The 24600-nt window shown below is 44.7% G+C and overlaps 1 protein-coding gene across 2 annotated transcripts in view; it reads left to right on the forward strand.

The window, feature by feature from the left end:
- Nucleotides 1-19813, forward strand: part of DDRGK1 (DDRGK domain containing 1) — a 35879-nt gene extending 16066 nt beyond the window's left edge. For both annotated transcript variants that reach the window (XM_032686177.1, XM_032686178.1), the window contains exons 3-9: nt 136-242; nt 1876-1977; nt 10245-10367; nt 12437-12475; nt 15566-15622; nt 16650-16698; nt 18273-19813. In XM_032686177.1, the coding sequence (XP_032542068.1) occupies nt 136-242; nt 1876-1977; nt 10245-10367; nt 12437-12475; nt 15566-15622; nt 16650-16698; nt 18273-18445 (650 nt within the window). In that variant the 3' untranslated portion in view covers nt 18446-19813. The remainder of the gene's footprint in view (nt 1-135; nt 243-1875; nt 1978-10244; nt 10368-12436; nt 12476-15565; nt 15623-16649; nt 16699-18272) is intronic.
- The last annotated feature ends 4787 nt before the right edge of the window (nt 19814-24600 follow it).

The following is a 24600-nucleotide window of genomic DNA, read 5'->3' on the forward strand; positions in this document are numbered from 1 at the left end:
TTTTTTCCATCCAATAGGTCCTGCCTGAAGTGTGTGTGTGTCTCCTTTCCCTCTGCTGCTGCTTTCCCGGGAATTTTCTCAAAGGGAGGTTTTTTTACAGGCAGTTTACAATTTGTCATTTGTGCAATGTTGCAGAGGAAGAGGATGCCGAGGAGGTGCCAGAATTTCAGGTGTCTGGGAAAATTGGAGCAAAGAAGCAGAGGAAATTAGAGGAGAAACAAGCCAGGAAAGCACAGAGAGAGGTGAGTGTTTCCTGCCACGTATCAAGCTTCAAGCAGAGCCTGAACAGCTCAGCAAAGAACTGGAGGTGAGAGACACCTCAGAAAGGCAAAACCAGTGGCATCACTACAAACATTGTTGATTTATTTTAAAACTGTAAATTCAGCTTTTTCTGTCATATCCCAAGAAGGAAAATGGAGTCTCGTTTTCTTTCCATTCAGTTCTCTGGCATTTTTGTGGGGAGGAAAGGAGTTAAAACTTCAGTGCTCTTTATTAGATGTTTCCATTGGCTTGTGCCTTAATGTCAGTGCTGTCTGCCCTTAAAAATACCCCCAAACCCACATAGTGTTGTTGTGACAGTGTGACAAAACCGTGGGCAGTTGTGAGTGGTGTTTCATGTGCTCTCATAGTGCAAAAACTTGGTTTGGCTTTGCCTGTGTTTACAGAATATTCTGAGTCAGAAAGGATCCATGAGGATCATCCATTTATTGTTTTTATGGACTGGGAACAATGAAAAGCATTTTGCTGTTAATTCCAGGGAAGCAGCAGGCTCTTTGCAACTTTCTGAAGTGTGCTTGTGGAAGGCAGCAAGTTGTGCACTAATTCCTTTGAGTTGTTCTTTATATTTTTTGCAGACTCTAAATGAACATTTTTAATGTGTAGAGAGTCCAAACCAAGCTCCTGAAATCCCATCTTGGGGATTTTAGTGTCCCCTGAGGTTTAAATCCAGTGTCTGCTTTACAGTGTAGTGATACCTGTCCTGTAGATGGGGCAGTTGGTAATAAACTTAATTATTATGTTCTATATAAACTTCCACTGTGAACCTTTTCTCACTCACTCAGTGCTCTCATCACTGTGTTGTTACTTTCCACATTCATTCTATTTAACTGGCCTCTTTTTTGTGGAAAATCTGAGCAAAGTTGAGTAAAATTAGATGAGCATCAGTTGATGGAGTGAGGAATCTTTTATTTCATTTTAAAACATGCTGATTTTTATTTTCCCATGCAGACAGATAAATTCCTTGGTTGGGGCTTTTCCTCTGAAACATTCAAAGCCACTGATCCTCCATTTGAATGTTTTCTGCTTGTTCTCTTAATATATTTTCAAATTCAAGTGTACTGAGGATACTGAAGAAAAAAAATCTATAAAAAAATACACTAAACACCCTTTTTATTTTCCCCCATTTCTCAACAATCCCTTTGGCTTAAAAACAAAAACAAAAGTATTTTAAGAGACCAGTACAAGTTTTTTTAAGAGATTTTGCCCAGGTTAATGATGAATTTGAATTCACTTGGTTTTACAGAGTTTATATTCCCAATCCTTTGTTTTCCTCTCCTTTTAGGGTCCATTCTAACTAAACTTTAAGTGAGGAGAAATGGAATGCCATGACACAATATGGCTTAATATTACTACAGTAATAAACTTAAAGCCTTATTGAGGTACAGATAAATACAAGGGAGAGGGGTAATTCTAAAGGGGAGGGGAAGTTAAATGGATTTGACTTTTTATTTTTATTATTATTATTTTTAATGTTTCTTTCTGAGCATGGATTTAGGAAGATGGTAAGAAACCCCCTCATGCTATCACAGTATGAAATTAAAAAATGTACACTCAGGAAGAGTAAGGCTTGGTTTGCATAATGTTTGTTTTTTTTAGGCTGAGGAAGCAGAGAGAGAAGAAAGGAGAAGACTTGAGTCCAAAAGAGAGGAGGAAAGGAGGAAAGAAGAGGAGAGGATACGGCTGGAGGAGGAACGACAGGTGGGGTTAGTTGTGTTTATCCACGGAAATACTGGACCAGGTTTGTCTTTGGAATTGCTTTGTGTGAGATCTGTGATGAGGGAACTCTGTGTGTCCTGCTCAAACCATGTCCAGGCAGAGCTGCTTGTTCAGGACTTTGACCAGGAGAGCTCCGAGTGTCTCCCAAGGACAGAGATTTCCCAACTTCCCTGGGCCCCTGTTCCCTTTGAGCTGCCAGCTGTGACCAGCAGGGCAGAAAGGGAAAGGCATCAACAAGTGATTTTGCAACTTTTGTTGTGTAAAATCATATAATTTTGTTCCAATTATCCATATTTACACGTGCCTCCCAGTTAAAGGTTTCTAAACTGCGCACGTGACAGTGTGTGACAGCAGCAGTGACCCAGAAAAACAGGTGCTGCTCAACTGAAATGCTTTTGTTGAATAATTTTCACTAGTGAGGGAGGAAAACTTAGTTCAGAACTGCTTTGTGTACTTGGGGCATCAGTGCTGCTGGCTGAGAACTTCATGCTCTGGTGCTGCTGCAAGTTGTGGTGGCTTTTTGCTGCTGGAGGTCAGGACCGAGGTGTTCTGCACAGTCCTGTGCTGAACAATTGCTGTCCCAGGAGAGCACAGCCTCCAGCTCTCACTGGGGAATTTTTTGGGATACTTATGTGCATGAAAATGTGTGTCTCTGGTCTGTAGATTTATTTTCATTTGTTCTGAGTGCAGGTTGTGTAAGTGGAGTGCATTGCTGATAACGTTTTAAGAAAGGAAAAGACAATTTTCCCTTTCCTCTGTTGGAGGCATGAAGGCAGGAAAAAGCAATGTTTTAAAGAAATAATGTACATGTTCCACATGCAGATTGTATCCATGAGATCTTTATGTGAATATCCATTTACCTCTGGGGTTATTCCCCCACAAATCCTTCCTCTTCTGAACTCTCTTATTTCCTTTTCATCAGTACAAGTCTCCTGAATTTCAGAAGTTGGAGGAGGAGAATGTCTGTTCTAATCATCAGGTTATGTAGCGTAGCCCAAGACTTTGACTTGTACAGCAGCTTGAACAAACTTCCAGGAGATTAGTAATTCCAGAGCTTCCCTTTCAGAGAGATGAATGAATTCAGAAATACCTGGTGGGGGTCAAAGAGTGAACCTTGAGGTTGAACAGCTGATCTTGGCCACTCCAAAGGTGTGTTGGAACAGACTTGGCTTCCTCTGGATCCACGGCTGCCTCTTTTTCCCTGTCCACACACTCTAGCAGCACCAGCTCCTGCCTTCTGGGCCCTGCAGCCACTCTACTTTTCTCCCAAGTATTTCCGGTTTCTCCCCCTCATAATTCCAGCTTGGAAAGGGGCAGGATGAGCTCTGGCTGCCTCTAAAGCCCATCTCTGTGGGGCTTGGCATAATGGAGAACTCTGATGGCAAGTTTTCCCTCCAGTGACTTATTCCTTTATATGTTTTGTTTCTGCTCAGTTCCCTGATTTATTGATTTATTTATTTTAATATTTTCCTATGGTTCTGAGAATTTAATATCCTCGAAACCCTGAAGAGTGAGTTGGGATGACTCCAGTACTTTGGGGGAATTAGAAGGATGCACTGGCTGGACACTGACGTTGTGTAAGTGTCACTTCCAGTGGCACTGGAACTTCCAAGTCCTTCCAGGGGGGGCAGGAGAGTTCCAAAAAAACCAAATTGAAGCTGAGTTTGGCCAACCTGCTCGAAGGAAGCTGTAGCACAGGACAGGGATGTTATCCTGGGACTGCCTGTGGGTTTGACCTGGGGTTTACCTGGATAATCAGGATCAGTCAGCCATGGTTGAAAAGTTGAGTAGAAAGTAAGGGTGAAATTCTAACCAGAGATCTCTTCACACAGAGAGTGCTTATTAAGATTTTTTTTTTAAATTGTTTCTATTCAGTTTAGGGCTCCATAATTTATTTTGTTTGAATGAGGAAAGTCTTATTATTTTTATTTTAGTTTTCAGTATTCCTAGTAAAGACTGCACTAAAGCACTTCCACCTCTGTTTTGCAAGGCTCAGTGAAAAAGAGGAATATAACCCTGTGGTGGTGGCGATTTTTTTTGGGCTCTGATTTTTTTTTATTTGTTTTGGTTTTTAAATTTTGTGCACAACAATCCAAGGGAGTACTTACTAGAATTGGGAGGACTGCCCAAATGCCAGGATCCAGCTTGTTGTTCACTTTAGCCAATACCTTCCTCAGACATTTAAATTCTGTCATTTTAAGCCATTTTAGTTTGCTTTGATTGCTTATTTTTCCCATTATTTATCAGGAGAGCAAAGCCAACCCACCAGGCTACATGAGCAACATTATTCTGCCTCTCAGAGGAAAACCCTTTCAATATTTTATTTTTTTTCCTTGTGTCTAAATTGATAATCCAGGAACTGGTGAACATTTTGAGGGTGTGTCGAAGTAAATGTATCTGACAATATTTAAGGTCCATCCTCAACTGTTTTCTGGTAATTTTAAGTCTGTTCTTATCCAAGTCTTGAAGAGGAAACAGAACAATTCAAGACTTGTCCGTGTTTAGGCTGCATTGCTCCAATTCCTGCTTCACTCAGCAAAGGCAGCAGCACCACAGGGAGTTGGTAACAACAAACCTGCAGTGATTTAGTCTTGACAGGGTGATGGAAAGAGAGAAAAATGGAATTAATGGATACTTGATTACTGTGCCTGTAAGCAGAGCATGTCTTTAGGATCATATCATTTTATCTTTCCAATCTTGTTGCAAATGATGGGGAGGATGGTGCCTCTCTTCTAGGCCCCTGCAAGCAGTGAAAGGATCATTGGGTTTATTGTGGGATTTGGAGAATACATAGGATAAAATGTCATTTATATGTTCCTCTGGGGAAGGAATCCTTCCTTTCCACGAGGAATGTTTTGTCACCAGTAAGCCCTTGTGGACTACTCGGGGTGATGCTCCCTATAAATTAGGAGATGGAAAGGCAAAATCCTGAAAGGTAGGTCAAGTAGTGACTGATAGTCTTGAGGTAAAATCCAGCTGGTTGTGTGGTTTTTGGAGGCATTTTGACTACTCACATTGCTGTAGTTTATATAATCCCACAAGGCACAAGAAAGTTAGATTTTATCACTGAATTTTGTCTGAGAATTGTTGCAGTTGTCAGATAACCTCATTTTTCCCTTCCTTTTCCAGCACATCAGAGTATTTCTGCAGGTACAGTGACAGTGGCAAATCCCCAAACAAGCACAGCCAGATTTCTTAGCTAAATTACAATTTCACCTTTTGTTCACTCTCTCTCCCAAGAAGTACTACCAAAATCGTGCTAAACTCCCTTCAGGGGAGTTATGGGGGCTAAAAGCTTGCATATTCTTGAGAAAAATACCCCCCTGCTTCTATTTAAATAGATTTGTATGCACTTATAAATAAAATGTGGTTGCCCCTTGGCTTCAGCGTTGCAAACCAGATAATATATTTTTAAATTCAGGTTTCCTTTGCAGTGCTCTGCTGACCTGATTGGCTGCAGGCCTGAGGAAGCTCCTTTATAATTGGCATTTGCCTCAGCCTTGCTTTGCCCTGGGGATTTCCCTTTCACCTCTTGGAGTTTTTTGGTGGTGAGCTGGTTTATCAATGAGAGCCAACTTCCTCTGATGTTGCAGTGCAGGGTCTTCATACAAAACCTTGCTGTTTGCTCACTTAAGAGAGCTTTTTTTATTTTTTTTTATTTTTATTTTTTGATCTTTACCTCTGCACAGGGATTTTTGTAAGTTTGTGTTTAAGTCCCTGAATAAAAATGGCCTGGATCTTCAGAGCCATGGAAAGGGAGGATCAGCCATGAACACAAGGGTCCTCTTGGAGCTTTTTGAGGACTCAGACCCTGAAGTTTTGACTCTTTGATTTGATACTTGATCACCTAAGAAGTGGCACCAATTTTCAGTGATTTTATTATGTTTAGCGTTATGTGAGCATGGAGTGTTTCTCAGCAGAGCTTTTCATTATCTGTTTGGCATTTACATCCATTTTTTCATACATAAACAGTGCATTTCTGGAGGCTGATGGAGACGACTCCAGTTCAAGCATCAGTTTTCAAGTGTGTATCCTTTCCTGAAAATTGATTCCTTTTGAAGAAGCACAAGTTGAAAAGCTTGCAGAAAACTCATTCTCCTCTGATTTTGAGGGGATAAGGACACTTATTCTGCCTAAGCAGTGAGGGGGGCAGGACTCCTACAGATCCACCTGCTCTGAGCCAAATTATTTACTGTAAAGTCCCTTCTTGCTTCCTGCAGGAGCTGCACTAACAGCACAAAACCTGCATGCTCTGCAAGGAGGGTTGCTTTGGTCCATGCACCTCTGAGCACTTGGCATGGGAACCAGGATGCTCCTCCTCATCCTGCACATTAAGGGAACAGCTAGAAACAAAGGAATGACAGGTACAGGTGGTGGTTGGAGAGTGTCCAGTGTTGGCTCTGCCTTCCTCACTAGCAGGGAGATCTTCTCCACTCAAGCAGCATCCCAGAACCTCCTGAGCAAAACTTGTGATCCCAGAAATCCAGCTTTAAGCCTGCAAGACTTTTCAGGATGCTCTGGGTTTCACCTGGCAAAAGGCTGGGCCCTTGTGCAGTTGGCACAAGGAATGTGTTTGGAAATAATCCCTGGGATGAAGGTGAGAGGCAAGCAGAGGGTGATGATCTGAAAGGAACCTCACAGCAAGTCCAGGTCCTTGGTGAGCAGATGGGACTGGGTGCAGAGGGAATTGGTGCTGCCCAGATCCAGTATAGGAAAGGTCTCCTGGAGTTGGGAAGGGTCTCCTGGAATGCTGAAGATCCATGGACTGCATGGAGCTCTGGAAGCCCTGGGGTTGCACATGAGACCGGTGCAAGCAGAGGTAGAGTCAACCCAGCAGTGATAATGTGGGCATTTTGACAGGAAAAGAACAGAAGGAAGAAAGGTTTGAGTGATTAATTTTTTTTTCCCAATAAAAATATTGTCAAAAATTTGTTCTTCACATGCAGTGTAGTGAACTGACCAAAAAGCAATCTTTACACTGTATGAGTGCTCCACAGTTTGGGTGACATTTAGGTAAATGAGGAGAGAGGCAAACCTGCTTCAAAAAATGAAAAAAAAAATAAAAGCAGCTGAAGGGAAGCATCTACAGTTACCAAATTTCCAGGCTGCTGGGATTTCCCCAGCACCCCACCCATGGCTGGGGGAGGTGGCCCAGCCTCTCTGAGCTCTGAGCCGCTGCTGCACTGCTGAGATCTCAGTGGGGAGGGCTCAAAACACCTGCCAGACCAAGATTTGGGGTTTAAAACCTGTATTTGAGCCGAGTGCCCTTGCAGGAAGCAAGGCCTGGGCTCCGTTCCCTGAGCAGACCCTGAGGGGCTGAGCCTGTTCCCGTGGGTTATTCCTGCAGACACACTGGGTTTTGTGGGAATGCTGCTGCCTAAATGTGACCCTGAAGCTTCCATGGAACTGCTGCATGACTCGAGCATGTGGGAGAAGAGAGATAATGTGCTGGGTCTCCTGGAGTGCTGAAGGAGCTCTCCATGGACTGCATGGAGCTCTGGAAGCTCTGGGGTTGCACATGAGACCGGTGCAAGCAGAGGTAGAGTCAACCCAGCAGTGATAATGTGGGCATTTTGACAGGAAAAGAACAGAAGGAAGAAAGGTTTGAGTGATTAATTATTTTTTTTTTCCCCAATAAAAATATTGTCAAAGTGGGATTGTTTGTTCTGGGGAAAAAAGCTGGGAATAAATGTGACCAGACATCCCGACTGCTCCGGGTTTTCCTGCTCCTCATGGATTCTCCTCGTGCAGTTGGGCAAAGTCATCCCTGCTCTTGGCTCTGGACCAGGTCACAGCCTGGCTAAATCCTTCTTTTTCTGCAGTGATTGAATCATAGGTGCATTTAGGTTGTCAAGTATATGAGGTTGTGCGTGAATTTTTAATTATTAGATGAAAAAGCATCTGGAAGTACTTTGTGTTACAGAAGAGGCTACAAGCTTGGAGGGCTGACACACTTCAGCTACCAGAGCAGTGGCTCAGACCACCTGGAAATGCTCTGCTGACCAGAATTTAGCATCTGGAAAACGGGTTCCTGTTGGCTTTTGAGCAAAAGAAAAGGGGCTGGTAGCTTGAGTGCTTTGCCAGTCTCACAGCAGAGCTGCTTTTCTGCCTGTGTTGGAAATGGAAGTGCTGAGATGCTTTAAAAAAATGGAAGATACTGTTCTTCAGGTAGGGAAGGAAGGCAGGGAGGAGCCTTTTTCATTTGTTAGGCCGTCCAGAAACTGGAAAATACATTTTAGTTATTGTTGCTCTCAGTTACAAATGGGACACTGTCTTCTGATCATTTATTTATTTTGTAGAACCATCTAGAAATTATTTGCCAAAGCAGTTTTCAGGTTTTGTGACTATTTTTTTTCCCCCTCATTTTCAAACCCTGCTGAATTACAAGGTCTCTAATAGACCAGGGGAAGAACCTTATTCATGGCTTTCCAGGATCAAGGTTAAATTTATTGCAGTTACAAGAAAGGAACAATTGTTGTCACTTCCAAATGAAATATGGTTTTGTTGTTCTTGGCACCTGTAATGCTTATAGGGAGAAAATGTGCTGTTGGGCTAATTGTTACAGTGATGAATGACCCAAAAATGGTCTTGTTTTGTCTCAAGAGCTTCCTCAGATCTGTAGATTTTTCATGAGATAGCAGTTTAAAAAATGGCTTTGGCTTTGCAGATACAGTCAGATCCTTTCAGTCCTGTTTTTCTCATCCTGGGATATTGGCAAGAGTCTTTCTCCTGACTTTCTGGGAATTTGGTTAAATAAAATGGCAACCAAATACTCTTTTCTCTTTGGTTTTTATTGAAGGGCAATTCTCCCATCCCCACTTCTGGTACCTTGATGGTTTTGGCCTTACAGGGCATCCTTTTTAATATGGATTTTTTCCAATATATTTAATGACCTGCTCCTGTCTGTTCCTGGTTTAATGGAACAAATGTTTGCTTTCCAACTATTAAAGGAAGCAATTACCATATTAGTGTCAAAGATGCAGCACGGCAAGCATTTAGAAATCAATATAATTGTTCTTTAAAAGATCAATTCCTGTGCTAATGGCAAAGGAATGCCCCGAGATTGTCACTGAAATTTGAAGAACTCATCTGTCCAAGTTTTTAATCAGCCTTTGGAATGTGATAGAGCCAGAGGCCAGTCAATTTGGAATCTCCTTGTACCAGGTGCTGCACAAACATTAATTTCTCTGTGGAGGAAACAGTCCTGTAAGGAACCACTTTTATTCTCTGTGAGTCATAAAATCATTTAGATTGGAAAAGACCTCCTCCAAGATCATCAAGTCCAGCCTTTGAGTTTACACTTGTAAAGTGTTTTGGAGAAGAGCAGAATAAATTTTAAGAGAAAATCATGGAAAGCTGCGAATTTATGAACTCCCAGTAAAAACCTGTTCTTATTTTAATAACTTATTAAGTAATCTGTCACATTCCCAAACCTTTAATCACAATTTTGCTTTGTGAATGTGTGAATTCTACAAAACCATGTCATTGATGTTGGGCTTGGAGTTTTCTGGGTTGGCATTTTGGTTGGGTTTTTTTTTTTAAGACTTTAATATTTCTTTCAGGGCAGGCAACGAAGTATTTTACTGCAGATAACTAAAAGCAGAGCCTGAAGATTTTGGTTAACAGCCAACCATGCAAAAACCCCTTTTTTGATACAACCATACCTTGTTTCCTACGCCTGGAATACTTTATACTGTTCTTTACCTTCCACGTAGGCACAATTTGCTGAAGGAAAGCTTTCATAAGGAAGAAATTTTACTTGAAAACTTGATTTTACTTGTAACTTTTACAGAAGGAACTTCTTCCCACGCACAGGTGGACACCAGTGTGACTCCTTGTTGTCACTCCCAGGGTGCTCAAGTGTCAGAGCAGAACTGGGGCCAGTTACCAAAAAATGAGGCTGTTGCATCAAAGTGCAGTTGGGGCAGGGACTTCCTGTCACGGGATCTGCAGAAGAAGCAAATTCATGCAAATTAAGCCAGCAGGTTGCTATTTAAGAGTGGTTTTGTGCCCTCTCTCAGACCTGGTGAGAGCCAGCCTTGGTGTCTGGTGTGAGCTCACACCATGTGTGAGATGGTCACTGCCTCAAGGGTGGCCTGTGAAATTAGTGATGCCACCAAGGGAGAACTTCAGCTCATTTTAGAAAACTTCTTATCTCCTGACTGCAGAGAGAGAAGCTGCTGCTTCACTTAAAACTAAACCCAGCTTGGGGAGGAGCAGACTGACCCCTTGTCATCTTTTCTGTCCAGGAAGAGGAAAAAAGAAAGGCAAAGGAAGAAGAGGAGAAGAGAGAGTATGAAGAGTACCTGAAGCTGAAGGAGAGTTTTGTAGTTGAAGAGGAAGGGGTTGAAGAGTCAATGACAGAGGAACAGGTATGTGCTGGGCTGGTTCTGCAGTTTCCTTTCTCTTTGTTGCACTCACTGCGTTCTGTCTCCTGTAAAATGAACTGGAAAGGAGGAGTCAGCCAAAGGTTTTTGCTGTGAGAGCTAAATTGTGTCTGTGGCACAGGTTAACCTGGAATATTCCCTGGGGAATGCTACAGTTCCTCATACCAGACCCTATGAGTTAGTTTAGAGTGCTAAGGGAAATAAATATCACTGGAAATGAGTCCTTTCTTCCCTCATCCAAGGGCTGAAATAAAACTCCTTTTGGAATTTAGATAATCTTTTACTGTCATTACCCATAAAGAGTGAGCCCACAAAGCTAAATTTGGAGTTTGGTGGTGCCCACAGATCTTGGGGGCAATTGCTTGGGTTTGGCTTTATTTTCTCCACCAGCAGACCTACTGTGAAATCAAATGAAAAACCAAGTTCTTGTCCTAAAAAACTTTTTTTAAGAGAATTCACAGGACGCAGCCTGGGTGCTTGTGGATTATGCTCTGGAAAATTATACATTTAATGTTGCAAATGATAATATTTCAAACTTATGCAAAACATCCTTGCATGCTCTCCTGTGACTGCCTGCAAATGAGCTGCTGGGGATGGTGGTTGAAATGTGAGGCTTGGTATAATATCACAGCAAACCTGAAGAGGTTTTGCTGTTGTGGGAGGCAGAGTTCTCTGCTCTGTCTGCTGAAAACCTGTTAGACTCAATTTATTTGCCGTCAGATGCTGGACTTGCTCTTGGGTTGTAGTGCCAAATTTGAGCTGCCCACTGCATTTCATGAGAAGGATTTATTTCACCCTTCTGTGAATTTGTTCCTCTGCTCAAGTGACCCTGTTGAATTAAATGGATTTACTTTAGTGTGACTGAGAGTGCCTCTGAGCTGAGGGGCTTGTGCCTGATGTCAAGCAATGCTGGCCCATTACAAGTTCTCACTGTGGACCCCTTCCCATTAAGAAAAATTCCTCCATCTCACCAGGATTAACCCAAAGAGATGGTGATAGGAATTTCTTAAGGTGCAGAGACCAGCAAAATGCAGATTTTTCCATTGAAAGTTCTTTCAAAAACCTGTGCCTATCCTGTTAGAAGATGAGTTTGTACCTAAATACTAAATTGGTTCACTTTAGGCACCCTTTAAAGCTGGAATGTGTTTATTGCGCATGTTCCCACAGCTGCCTGTCAAGAAGAAATAAATCTTTCTATATGTGAGAACAGAGAAGGGTGTTCTCACCTTGAAGAGCTTGGAACGCTCTTGATGCCTGGATGTCAGTCAACCTGAGATAACTTTGGTCAGGGTGGAGAGTTAGAACTTTAATTGGAGGTGATTTAAAAGTCGTATTCAGAAATGAGAACGTGCAGACAGCAGCCTTGCAGAAAGGACAAGCCACCCTTGCCTTGTGGTGGATGAAGCACTTCAGTGTCCTGTTACAAAGCTGACTCTGCCTTGTGTTGTTGGGGCTGCTGTGCCGAAACTCCTGCTGAAAATTAAGCTCCTGAGTCCAGAGCTAAAGCAGTTAATTAAGGCTGATTGATTTCCAGGGCTGCGGAGTAACCTGATCTCCTCTTAACTTCAATGCACGTTGTTTGCATTGCCTTTGGAAATGGAGCTGCTCACATGAAAGCACTGGATTTCAGGTGCTTGGCTTTGTAAAAGGGTTGGGCCTCCACGTTTGGCATCTGCAGGAGCTGTGTCCTGAGTCATTGTGGGTTTTACCTCTCTACAAAACATCCTCAGTGTCCGTATGTAACTTAATGAAGCTCAAACTCATGGTTATTTCAGGGGATGTGTGATGGGAAGAGTAAAAGATGCAAAGATTTCCTTTCAGAAAACACTTAAATTGTACCTGAGCCACATCATCTTAGAGAATACTTGTCATAAATCCCTCATAAGGTTAAATTTAGATAATTTTTTTTTTCCAGTTCAGTGTCTCGGTGCGCACAGTTAAAACTTCAGAATTATGCAATCTAAACTGTTCTATGATGTTTGCACTCAGCAAGTTTGTGATGCATTTAATGTTCATGAATTTACAATAACAGTTGTTTCCTTTGCTGTGTCCAGTCTCGCAGCTTTCTTTTGGAATTCCTGGAATACGTTAAGGTAAGCTGCAATTGGTCTTTCTCCTCCTTCCCCACTTGTTAGATTCTGTGAAATACCTTTTGTCAAAGAGGGACATCTTTACTTGCTCTTTGATTTGCTTAAATATTCAGCAAGTAACAAAAGTGATACCTTAGATAAACTTTATTTACTTAACTATCACGAGCTGTTAAAAGGGTTTGTAATTACAACCCTGTCTTGGCTTTTTGGGGCAGGATGTGGCTCTTACCCTCATAAAGACAGGCCTGGTAAATCACCTTCAAAGTTTAATGTTTGCTGGAGGTTGGGATTTGGGACATTCAGGCTTTTTTGTTTGTGAAAATCAGCCACTGATTTAGAAAACAATCTCTGCATCTGAGCTCAGCAGGAGTGAGAGTCCCTGTACCAGCATGTGCTGCCATCCAGGGTGTGTTTGTGCCTCAAACACTGCCTTGGAAAGGTCAGTCCCAACTTTTTGTGTGGTTGTCCTCGCAAAGTTGTCTTAATGTTTGGCAGGGATATTTGATAAGAAGATCACTTGTTTTAAACAGGGTGTGTTAGTCTCCCTTTCATCATGTTGTGAGGTTGGGTATTTAAAGCCTGTGGTGTGTTCACGGGGATTTCTGCTTTTGATCTGTAAGGACAAGTGCCTTGCTCTCCACTGTTGCTGTATCAAAGGTCAGATGCATTTTTCCTCCTCATACTCTAACAATGTTATGCAAATCTTCTGTCCTAATGAATCCCTTTCCTCCTTCCATGGAAACCGGACTCTCAGGATGTGTGGTGTGTATGTGAAAGGCTTCTTTAGTAAGCAAATCACCTGTATGCTTACTGAAGTCCTAATCATTTTGTAATCCAAAATCTCGCACTCTGGGCCAGTTTTGCTTGTCTGTTATCCCAGCAAAACCCTGGATTTCCCTCATGGACTTAAAAACAGATTTGCCTCACGGGTAAGTCTCCTTAGGGTGTGAGGGATTGCCAGGCAGGGCTAAGAGCTCAGTGTGGAGTCCTTCCAAAGCTCTGCTGGGCTTCCCTCTGCTCCCATGCCTGAGGATAACACAGGTAAAACAAGAGGAGGTTTCAGTGTCCCTTGGGATCTTCCACAAGCACTGGGAGAGCTCCCAAGGGATGCCACAGCTGGGTCAGGTTCTGCCCATTGCCCTGGTGGTTGTGGTGGAACGGATTAGTCACAAAGTCTCAGCTCAGGGTTTAACACACGTGTCTAGTTTTAGATTAGTCACTTCATCTTGACGTCAGAGAAGTTAAACTCGGTCTGGAAACCGAATTCAGAAGCACCTCAACACCTGATTTCCTCTGTGGAGATGAGCTGCAGAACTGGGGCATCACTTTAAGTATTTTTCTTTAATCTTGCATGTGTGCTTAATATATAGATTATGTATTGCCCTCGTCTTCTGTTCACAGAAACTCTTGACAGGAAGCGGCGCTGAGCTGCTCAGAGCTGTCTGAAAAATGTATAAATTAAGAGTAATTGGCATTTTTTAAAAAGTAAAATTGAATTTAGCTCTTCTGTTGAATAACTTATTGTGCTGTTAGAACTGACTGGAGATATCTTACCCCGTGCTTCATTCCTGAGGGTGTTGGAAGTAAAATGTAGCCTCTTGCTCCGTTTCATCCCTTGCCGAGGACAGCAGCAGAATCACACCTAAAATTAAAGGAATTCAGTAAAATATGGATGTGTATATGTTGCTCTATGGAAATCAAGCATATTTCTAGAACGTGAAGCATGTGGTGAAGTGTTTGATTCCCCTGGGACCTCACATTGTCGTTACATTTCAGAGTGTGTGTGGGGAACGCATCCTAATTCCACCCCACCCCCTGGGCTCTTATTCACAGCAGGATCTGTCCTGGAAACCTTCCACTAAACTTGGTCCTTGAGGGTGAATATCTTTAAGTGAAGGTTTAAGTCCTGTTTTTCTTGTTTATGTGGCTTTGCACCAACACCCCCCCCCCCAGTCCTTTTAAAAGAAGATGTGACGAATGTTGGCAGTTCCCAGCTCTGAGAACTGAATTCCATGGACTGGTTCCAGTTCCATGTGTTCAGTCCATGGTATTCAGTTCTCTAGCTTGGCTGCATCGAACTTCACAACTACTAAATCTGTGGGGGGCTTTTTTGAGTCTGATTTTATTAATGAAAAGAGATTAATCTATTCCAGCCTCCCTTGATTTCTTCAGTGTCCTTCCAGTCGTACTCCCAAGAAACAAATGAGTTTATTGTTTGAACTATTGCGTTTGTTAATGGAGATGCAGCTCCTGTTGGCCATATATATATGGATTTTAGGAATGTGGTCCTGAATATTAACTGAACTTTTCGACAGCTTTGTGTTTTCCAAGCTCCTTACAAACACCTATAAACAGATGAGTCCCTAAAGCTTTGGCAGAGAAGAGAACAGGAACCAAGCAGCTCCAGATGAGCACACCAGGTGTTTTCTCTGGAGCTCCAGAGAAGCATAAAAACAGATGTGAGCAGTGGTGACTGTGCCCTGACTGATAAAACCTGCATGAAGAATCTCTGTCAAAAGCAAAATGACAGTTTGAAGTTCCAACACTGACAATTTTAATAAGGTGTTTGCTTGCTTAGGAAGATTATTGTGGCATTAATACACATGACATTAGTAACACAGTCTAAAGCACTTAATGCTGCCAGTCTTGGCTGCATTTCTTGTGTGTGCTGATATATTCCAGTGATGATTTTAAAAGGTACTTTGAAACATCTCTCAGAGAAAAAAGGATCTTGATAAAGCGCACTGGAAATTAAAGTTAGCAGCTGAGAAACTCAAATGCCAGGAGAACAGGTCCATGGCTGTTTATTGTGCTCATCCTAATGTAAGAAAAAGTCCAGGATAAAAGCTGGCAAATGGATTTGAGTCTTCCCCTAAGTGGGTCAGGGCACTCAATCTTTCCACAGAGCTCACTGGTTTAAGTAACTTGAGAGTTTTTCATCAGGAAAAAAAAAAGTGCTTACTTGGAAAAGTTAGTGAGAGTGACAGGTTCTGCTTTGTCTGGTAAATGCAATTTGTTATTTGAATGGAAAAAGAAAATACAGCCACCTGCTAATGCATCAGCTGTGTGTGTAACTCCTCTCTGTTTCCATAGAAAACAAAGGTTATCCAGCTGGAGGACTTGGCTTCACATCTGGGTTTAAGAACACAGGTGAGCACTGACTGTTGGGGTATAAGTACTGACTTTTGTGTGCAAGTGCAAGCAATGAGTTTAAAAGGACAGGAGAGATAACAGGTAAATGGGAGTCTGTCTGTGGAAGTGTCTGAGCATTAGTGAAAATGCTTGGATTTTGGTGAGCATCAGCAAAATCAGCCCTAAAAACGTGGCCATTCGTCGAAGTACCAGCCAGGCAGCGAAGGGTTGTTGGCTTACAAGATTGCTGCAGTGAAAAGGGCTCAGTGTGGCCCTTTCAGAGCTGCCTGCTGGTTAATGGATCCCACAGCGTTTGTGAATCTGAAAATGGAGCAATGTTTTCTGTTCTGTACCTGACCTGCTCCTGGGGTGTGCCTTCGGAGCAGCTCACACTGCCCTTAGTCCAGGCTGCTGTGCCCCTGCCTCTCTCTTAAACCAGAGCTCCATTTAAGCTTGCAGCGAGTCACTCAGGGTTGAAAATTAAACTGTAATTTGCCTCTGCAGTTACATAAACACAGGAAAGGCAGAGAGGCATAACTGTGGAAACCAAGGCTTAGATACTTAAGGTGTAGTAGAACTACATATAGAATTAACCCAGCCATAGATTCAACAAGTTGTTGCTTTGGATTGGTAAAAGAGGTTTGAAGGAAAAGGTAAAAAAAGATATAAAAAAACTGTGTTGAGCAAGATTCTTGGAGAAGTACCTCGGTGTGCTTCATGGAACTTGCCTGTTGCAGTGGCACTGCTCAGCCTTTCCCTGGGAAAAGCCTTTCCCACCCCTTGTCCCTTTAAATAGCCAGGCAACAGCAATTAAAGTCTCCTTTTGGGGTGATGAAGTTACTTGAACCCCCCAAAATGCAGAAAATTCTAAGACCAAAGGGCTTATTGCATCTGTCTGTGTGGGAATAGTGATGGGTGTCCTTCCCTGAAGCCCTTAACACTGAGGGATTAAATGTAAACCTCTGTTTGTAGCTTATCTGAACCTGTGAAATGTTTTTTACCTCCCTTTTGATCAGTTTATTGTTCCTTTTTCTCTTCTGCACAGGATGCAATTAACAGGATCCAGGACCTGATGGCAGATGGCACTTTGACAGGTGACAGCCAAGGCACAGAGGGGGTGAGAGGTGGTGGTGCAGGATGTGCCCTCCCTGTGGCAGAGAGAGATTTCCAGTGTCATTCCCGTTTTAAGGATCCTCCTAGAACTTGATAACTCAATATTTACCTGTATTTTATTTATTTATCCATGTGCTGAAGGCATTTGGGGGTTGCTGAGCAGCCAGCTGCAAATGGGGCCTTGTGAAATCTGAATTTGAAAGGATCCCTGGGATAGTTTGGGGTGGTTTGCCAGCCTGGTGGCTACAGCCCAGGATTAGGATGCAGCACACTGTGGGAGAAGCAAACATCCCAGAGCACTCCAGGATGCTGGAGCAAGTGAAATGCTTGTTCCCAGCCACGTACCCACACGGTCCAAGTTGGAATGTGAGCAGAGACTGAGCCTCTGTCTGAACAAGTCTGGTTTAGTGCTGGGCAGTCTTGTTCTTTCTGAGAGTGAAGCAGGGGAAGGTGCCAGCACAAACATTTAGTGACCTGAGCCTGTGGTCATGGCTGGGGAACAACTGTCTTGGCAGGTACATGTGGGTACCTGTTCAAATGACCTCAGAGTGCTTGGAATTAAAGGATAAAGATGTGTAACTGCCCTGGCTGTGTCTGTGTCCCAAAAGTCATGCCAGGGAGGCTGTGCCTTGGTGTAATGTGTAAGAACATAGAGAGCTATTCTCAGTCTGGTTGGAGCAACTGAAATATGGAAACTGAGCTTTATTCCCTTTCAGAGGGGAAGCTTTAAAGGCTGAGCTGGGCCACACAGGGGCTCTGAATCCCCTCCTGGATCTCCTTGCTCTGCCTTTCTCCACCAGCTGCCCAGGCCTGGAACACCAGCACCAAAAAGGGAGGGCTGCAAAGATGGTGAAGGGTCTAGAGGGGGAATCCATATCAGGAACAGCTGAGGTCCCTTACCTTGTTCAGCTGGAGAAGAAGAGACTGAGGGCAGAGCTCATCAGGTTCTGCAGCTTCCTCATTAGGGGCAGCTCCAATCTCTGCTCTCTGTGACCAGGGACAGGTCCCAGGAAGGGCTGGAGCTGTGCCAGGGTGCAGGGTCAGGTTGGATCCCAGGAAAAGGTTCTTCCCCCAGAGGGTGGTTGGGCACTGCCCAGGCTCCCCAGGGCAGTGAGCACAGCCCCAAGGCTGCCAGAGCTCCAGGAGGGTTTGGACAATGCCCTGAGGGACAGGGTGGGCTTGTTGGGGTGTCCTGGGCAGGGCCAGGAGCTGGACTGGATGATCCTTGTGGGTCCCTTCCAACTTGGGATATTCTGTGATTCTCTGAAAACGATGTAGCTGAAGCTGTGGAACTCCCAGCCAGCTGTGCCCAGTGAAAAGAACATGTTACTTTGAACAAAAAAGGGTCTCACTGTAGCACTTGGCCACTGCCACAGCCCCGCTCCGAGCCCCAGCAGCAGCCAGCAGATAAAAGCCTGACTGACTGCTGGCACGTTGTCTCTGCCTGCCCCAGATAGGAAATGCTGCCTCAGCAGCTGGAAGGTCCCTTCCCAAAGCAGTGACTGATGTCTGTGGGGAAGTGCTGACTGCAAGGCCCTTTCTTTCCCCCCCGTAGGTGTGATTGATGACAGAGGGAAGTTCATCTACATCACCCCGGAGGAGATGGCGGCCGTGGCGCAGTTCATCAAACAGCGAGGGCGAGTCTCCATCGCAGAGCTGGCCCAGGCCAGCAACTCCCTCATCAACCTCCAGCCTGACAGCAGAGCTGCTGCTCCAACTGTGGCCTGAGAAAAGCACAGCAGGAGTTTGACCTCTGAATGAATAAACCCCCGTAATTAAAAGCAAACAAGAGCCTCTCTAGTCCGCTCGCGGTGCTTCAAGGTAGGATGGGCTTTTGAAGCATCAGCTGCAAGGCTTCTCAGAAGTTTTGCTTTTCACTCTGTTAGAGCTGGGATAAAATAAGACATTTGATTGTGCAACAGAGGCTGCCAACACTCTGATGGGGCCATAACACTCTGATGCAGCTGTAGCCCAGGAATATCAGTAATTTATACCTCGGCAGTGAGTCCTGTGTGACTGTACCCAGACTTAGTATTGTTTGCAGATTTTGATGTCTGTGTCGAATAGATTCAGGTTTGACTGCACTCAGAATTCTTGCTCTGCTGTTTAGCTTCGTAGCAGTGATGGACACAGCCCAGGAAAATAGGTTTTATCTGCTGTATCCACACTGGAAGGACAGAGTAAAAAGAAAATACTCTGTATCTTTGTTCTCACTCCAGTATATCCTGAAACTCTGGAAGGAGTGGTTGCTTTGTTGTTAAAAGTTCCAGAGGCTGTTTCAGACAACCTTTGCTATATAAATATGTTTTCCTTTGTTTAAATAATATAAAAAGTTTACTTGTAGACAAGCTGCATCATTTTCCTGTAGCCAAGAGACAGAAACCCCTCCAGGGAAAGGCTAAACTGGCCTGAATTATTGTGCAGGCCAGTTCTGCTGATACCAACCAGATTCTGATGATTCATCCTTTGAAGTCAGAGCCAGCTCAGAGTGTCTGAAGGCCTCAGACACCCCCACCCTGTGACCTCTGTGTTCTGGATGTTTGGGGGTTTTTAAATAAAAACTTGAGACACTCTGAGTCATGCAATTAATGCTGCAAGTAAATGATTACTAATGCATTAACTGTAGGGGTCAGTATATTTCCTGCATAAGAATATTTTTTTTTTTTAATAATTTGTTAATTCTCCTCTCTGAAATCAACAGGATTTATGTGGATAAACAGTAATTGGGGAGGGCAAGAGGTTTTGTTTCTGCCAAACATAGAGATTACTTGAGGAGACTAAAAGCCACGTTATCAGTTGGATGAGACAGCAATAAAATAATGGAAGGAAACATATTTCCATTTAATCTCTGCACTGCTGCTGGATGGGGGAGTGCAGGAGTGTGGAGTTACAGTGCAGCACCACATGTTGGTGTGAGAGACCAGCACATCCTCAGTGTTGCATGACCACAACCAGCAAAGAGGTTCCTTGGCACTTGAGGCTTGTAAAGTCTCTTAATTGTCGACTCATTGTTACATTTTAAAAGTTACTTGAATTTGCCAAGATTTTGCTGTTCTGTCTTAAACTGTTCTCGTAATAAAATCAACAATATTGAAAGAATTGCAGAGATTTGTGTTAGAAATGGGCACAACTGGGGTAAGATGTGACCGTGTAGCTCTGCCAGCAGCTGCTCTGCTGCCTTAATCCTCTGCCACCATTCCCATTCCTCTTCTTTGCACCCAGTTGCATCATATCAACATTTTTTCATTAAGGAGCATCTTGTGTTTTCTAGGAATCCTCTCACAAAATCCAAGGAAGCAGTTTGAACCCTGGAATGCAATTGCTTGGGGCCATTTGTTGGGATGGTTTATAAAAGAAGCAATTCAAACCTGTGCTACTGTTTCAGTCTGTGTCTGGGGAATTGGAGGGGGAAGAAATTCAAGGCTGTACCCCCAAAATTACTTCACTGAGAGAATTCATAAATCATGGGATAACACACATTTCTTAGATCCCAAAGAGAGGGATTGCTGGCACTGATTTAGGGAACACCCTCGTGTGTCGTGGCTGAGCTGGGGGTTGTCCCCAATGTCCTGGGTGAGGGTGGTGGCTGAGGGAGCTGATGGAGAGGTGGAACAGTCTGTGGGCACTGAAATGCTCCCCTCTTCTCCTTCCCCAGGGTTTAAGTATTAAACTGTCTTTGTTCTTTATCTCCCTCCAGCCTTCCAGTGCCTAAAGGGGCTCCAAGAGAGCTGGAGAGGGACTTGGGACAAGGGCCTGGAGTGACAGGACAAGGGGGAATGGCTTCAAACTGACAGAGGGCAGGGATAGGTGGGATATTGGGAAGGAATTCTTCCCTGTGAGAGTGGTGAGGCCCTAGGACAGGTTGCCCAGAGAAGCTGTGGCTGCCCCTGGATTCCTGGAAGTGTCCAAGGCCAGGCTGGATGGGGCTTGGAGCAATCTGGGCTAGTGGAAGGTGTCCCTGCCCATGGCAAGAGCTTGGAATGACCTGATCCTTCATCTCCCAGCCCAACCCATTCGATGATTCTGTGGTCTCAACCCATGAGTTTTCCCACTTTTCCCACCTGTGGGGCTCAGCTGCCAGGTGGGGTTAAGCCACCACAGTCTGGCTCAGTCAGCAGCAAAACACAGGGCAGTAAAATTCCGGTAAAATTGTAAAGACAGTAAAATACTGGGCAGCACTGGAGATTTTGGGCTCCTCGCTTTGGGATGATGATGATCCATATGCAAATCCCTCATCAGAATTAGCCTTGGGCAAGGACACCTCCTCCCACTGCCCCTCTGTCAGAGGCAGAATGGTCTCAATGTTTTGCTTCCTGCTGCTTTGGCCAATCTACTTTTATAATTTTTTAAAATCTGGAACATCCACCTATTATTTGACTTTCAAAAAAATAAATTCCCTATTTTCTGTTAAACTTTTCCCATGCATTATGCAGCATTTTTCCCCATGAAAAATGCTCTGAAGTAGCACAAGAGCTCCCAGGTACTCTGGCTGTACATGGAAGGAATAATAATAATAATTACTGGCTCATTTGGGTGAGTTTGTCCTAATTTTGCCATTCTACCTGAAGGCAAAGGCCAAAAAAAATTAGATTGAAAACCTTCTGTTCAGATCACACAAGGTTGGATCTAATCAAGGAGAACTCTAGCTTCTATTTCAGCTGAAAAATTTAGTCTGTGTGAAGCATTTACAGGTTAAAAAATAAATGTAAAAGCAACAAATGTCACAGCTTTTAATTTTATTTCTTTGTGGTACAAATTTTAGAGCCCATCAGCCTCAGGGTTTCCAGGTTTTTTCTGTAACTATGGATACTAGGAACAGACTTGGGGTTTTTTCTTGTTGTTTGGGGTTCTTTTTTAATTCATATTGTATGTTCATCCTTTTAGGAAAATGCTAAATATCACAAGATGGCATTGAATCACGAAGCTGCAACATTCCCCTCTGCACAGGAACAGCCACAATCTGCATTCACAGATTTCTTTCTTTTTAATCCCAAAAGCAAATCCAGATCATTAATGCCAATCTGTGGCTGCAGGGATCCCTGCAGAAGAGCCCATATCCAGGGAAGTTTTGTGCCTGCAGCACTGTAGGGATGGGACTTTAATTCTTTTTATCTTCTCTGAGATAAAAAAAAAAAAAGTGAAGCTCGAGTAAAACAAAGGAATGGGGGAAAATCTCCTTCCTGCCCTAAAGACAAAGGAAGATTTTATGATCTCTGGATACATCTGGAGTCACCAAACGTGGCACTTTCTGTCCCTGGAGACAAGTCCTTCTTACAAAGAGTGGCATCAGCCAAACTGCTGAGGGGGACCATTTTTGGAGGGTTCTCAGCTGGCCTGGGACAAGCCCCCACAGCAGTGGTGCCCCAGCCCTTCCCAGCCCACCTGGGACAGGCTGAGCTTTGCCTTCTTCACCTATCCTGGTTTTCCAGGCCAGGTTGGACAGGGCTCGGAGCAACCTGGGCTAGTGGAAGGTGTCCCTGCTCATGGCAGGGGGTTGGAATGAGATGAGCTTTAAGGTCCCTCCCAACCCAAACCATTCTGTGATTCCTCACCCTTCAAAAGGCTTCTTGTGCTGGGATGGCCTCGTTTGGTGTTGAGAGAGGAACAGCTCCAGGTTCATTTGTTGACCAGTAACCCAGTTCATGTCCCCTTTTTGAGTCAAAGATCTGCACTTCCCTTTCTGACACCAGAAAAGCCCTTCTGATGTGGCTTCTCTCCTTCAGAAAGTGCCTGTGCAGCTGTTGGATGTTCCCAAATTGCTGAGCTTGCACATCATGTCAGAACAGAATCACTGCCAGCCAGCCTGGCCTGCCCCATCCACAGGGAAGGCTGTGAGGAAAAGCAGCCCCTCAGAGGAGCTCCAGGGAATACTCAGGTTTGGAGGTAGGTCATTCATGGCTCCCTGTGGATAAGAGTCGTGCTCCCACCTTTCAGAGCCTGAACCCATGCCCTGGTCTCAGGAATCCCACAGGGAGAGATGGACAGTGGAAGTACCCAGAGGATGGGGTCCAAACCCACCCCCCTGGGGCAGGGACACACAGCTCAGCTGCTCCCTGTGCTCCCAGCCAGCTGATGTTGAGATGGACAATCCCTCCTCAACTCTGGTGCCAATGGAAAGATGGGACCAAGGGAATTCAGGGGCTTCCTCAGGCAAAGGAAGGATGCAGAGGTGATGGCCAAGATGCACAGCTGCCCACCCTGGAGGTCAGAGAACAGACACAGGGAGACTTCTGTAGTTGAACCTGAACTTTGGGCATCTTCAGCACAGAGTTTATCCAGCTGATGTGGTTATCCCTAAACCCCACAAGTCCTGTGCAGACCGGCACAGGGGGATGCAGAGACACAATTCCCTTTCTGTGGGATGCAGAGACACACAATTCCCTTTGGCCTCTCTTTCAGGCCATTTTAGTGGCCTGAAATTTGGCTAAGTTGACCTAAAAGCGGGGTCAGAGTGGTTGCAGGGAGGATCACACTGCTCTGAGACAAATGAGATTGGAAATGTTGGAGGGATGGGCATCTCATCTCCTAAAACACCTCCTGGCCAGGTGGATCCAGGGACACTGCAGATGATTTCTGGCTTGCCTCAGAGACTTCTGCTTTGTCTCAGAGGACAACTCCTGCCAGCATCAAATTAAGGTCATAGGACAGAGCACAGGGATGGCCTCGTTCCAGCCTGGCAGGGGACTCTGGAATCAGGAGCGGGTGCCACAGTCACAGAGCAGGACATGGTGTCCTGGTTCTGTGCTACCCTTGGACAGTCTCCCACACCAGAAGAGCTGGGGGACATTTGTGTGGTTTTTTTTGGTTCCCTATCCCCCTGCTAGGAAGAAACCCCTCTGGAATGCTGTGTGTGAGCTTCTCCCGCTTTGCATGAGCTCTGTGGGAAGGGCAGGGCTTGGATGGCTGAGAGGGATCAGTGGGATCGTGGGGGGAAAGCTCTGAGCAAGGAGAAGGCTGTGATGGGATAATGGCTGCAGGAGGTGCTGCTGGAGCTGGAGCTGTGCTGGCAGCACCAATAATCCAGACATCTCTCATCTGCTCCAGTGCAAAACCCCAGGGTGGGCCAAGGACATCCCACAGGAGCATGGAAGCTCCTGGGAACACCTTTCCCTTGGTGATGACAACCCAGCAGAGTCAGGTCACCCCCCTCTAAAATCATTCAATCCCTCGGTGATTCTGGCCATTGGCACAAAAAATCCCATGTTCCAGCTCTGATCAGTTTGTCCCTGTAATCATCAGTTACAGGGATCCAGGCTGTGTCTCCCATCAGCTGCCCCACATTGGCTCCCTGGCAGGTGTCTCATGTCACCTTCACAACCAGGAGCCATCCACAGCCAAGGTTTCCATCCTGATGGAAGCAGCAGTCACCCTCATGTGCTGGGGTTCCTGTTCCCTGGGAGAGCTGCTGACAGGAGAGATGAGAATACATGGGAAAGTGCAGCAAAGCTGCAGCTCTTGGTCATAACCCTGAGAAACAGCATTTCAGCTGCAGCTCTAACACGTCCCACGTTCATTGTGGTGCCTCCACACACACAGAGAAACCTCACACCCATCCCCTCCCATCTGCATCCTGTGCTGCCTCTTCCATCAGTGCACTAAGGATGGGATTAACTCCTTCAAGGCACTCTCTTCCAAGAGCAGCCACCTCCGAGCCACTCTCCATCCTTGAGCTGACCTCACCAACCCTTCAGGGTCCCTACAGGGAGCCCAGACCAGCAGAAGACGTGCCCAAAGTTCTCTACAGTTAAGCTACTGGGGCCAAAATATGACCTGGGCAGGTTTGGGCATGATCCTGGTTTTTCCCTAGCCCTGGTGTGTCGCAGCCCCGGGGCAGTGATTGTCACCCTGTGCTGGCACTGCTGAGGCACCTCCAGCCCTGGGGG

This window comes from Chiroxiphia lanceolata, chromosome 4 (assembly GCF_009829145.1).
Source record: "Chiroxiphia lanceolata isolate bChiLan1 chromosome 4, bChiLan1.pri, whole genome shotgun sequence".
Taxonomy (NCBI): domain Eukaryota; kingdom Metazoa; phylum Chordata; class Aves; order Passeriformes; family Pipridae; genus Chiroxiphia; species Chiroxiphia lanceolata.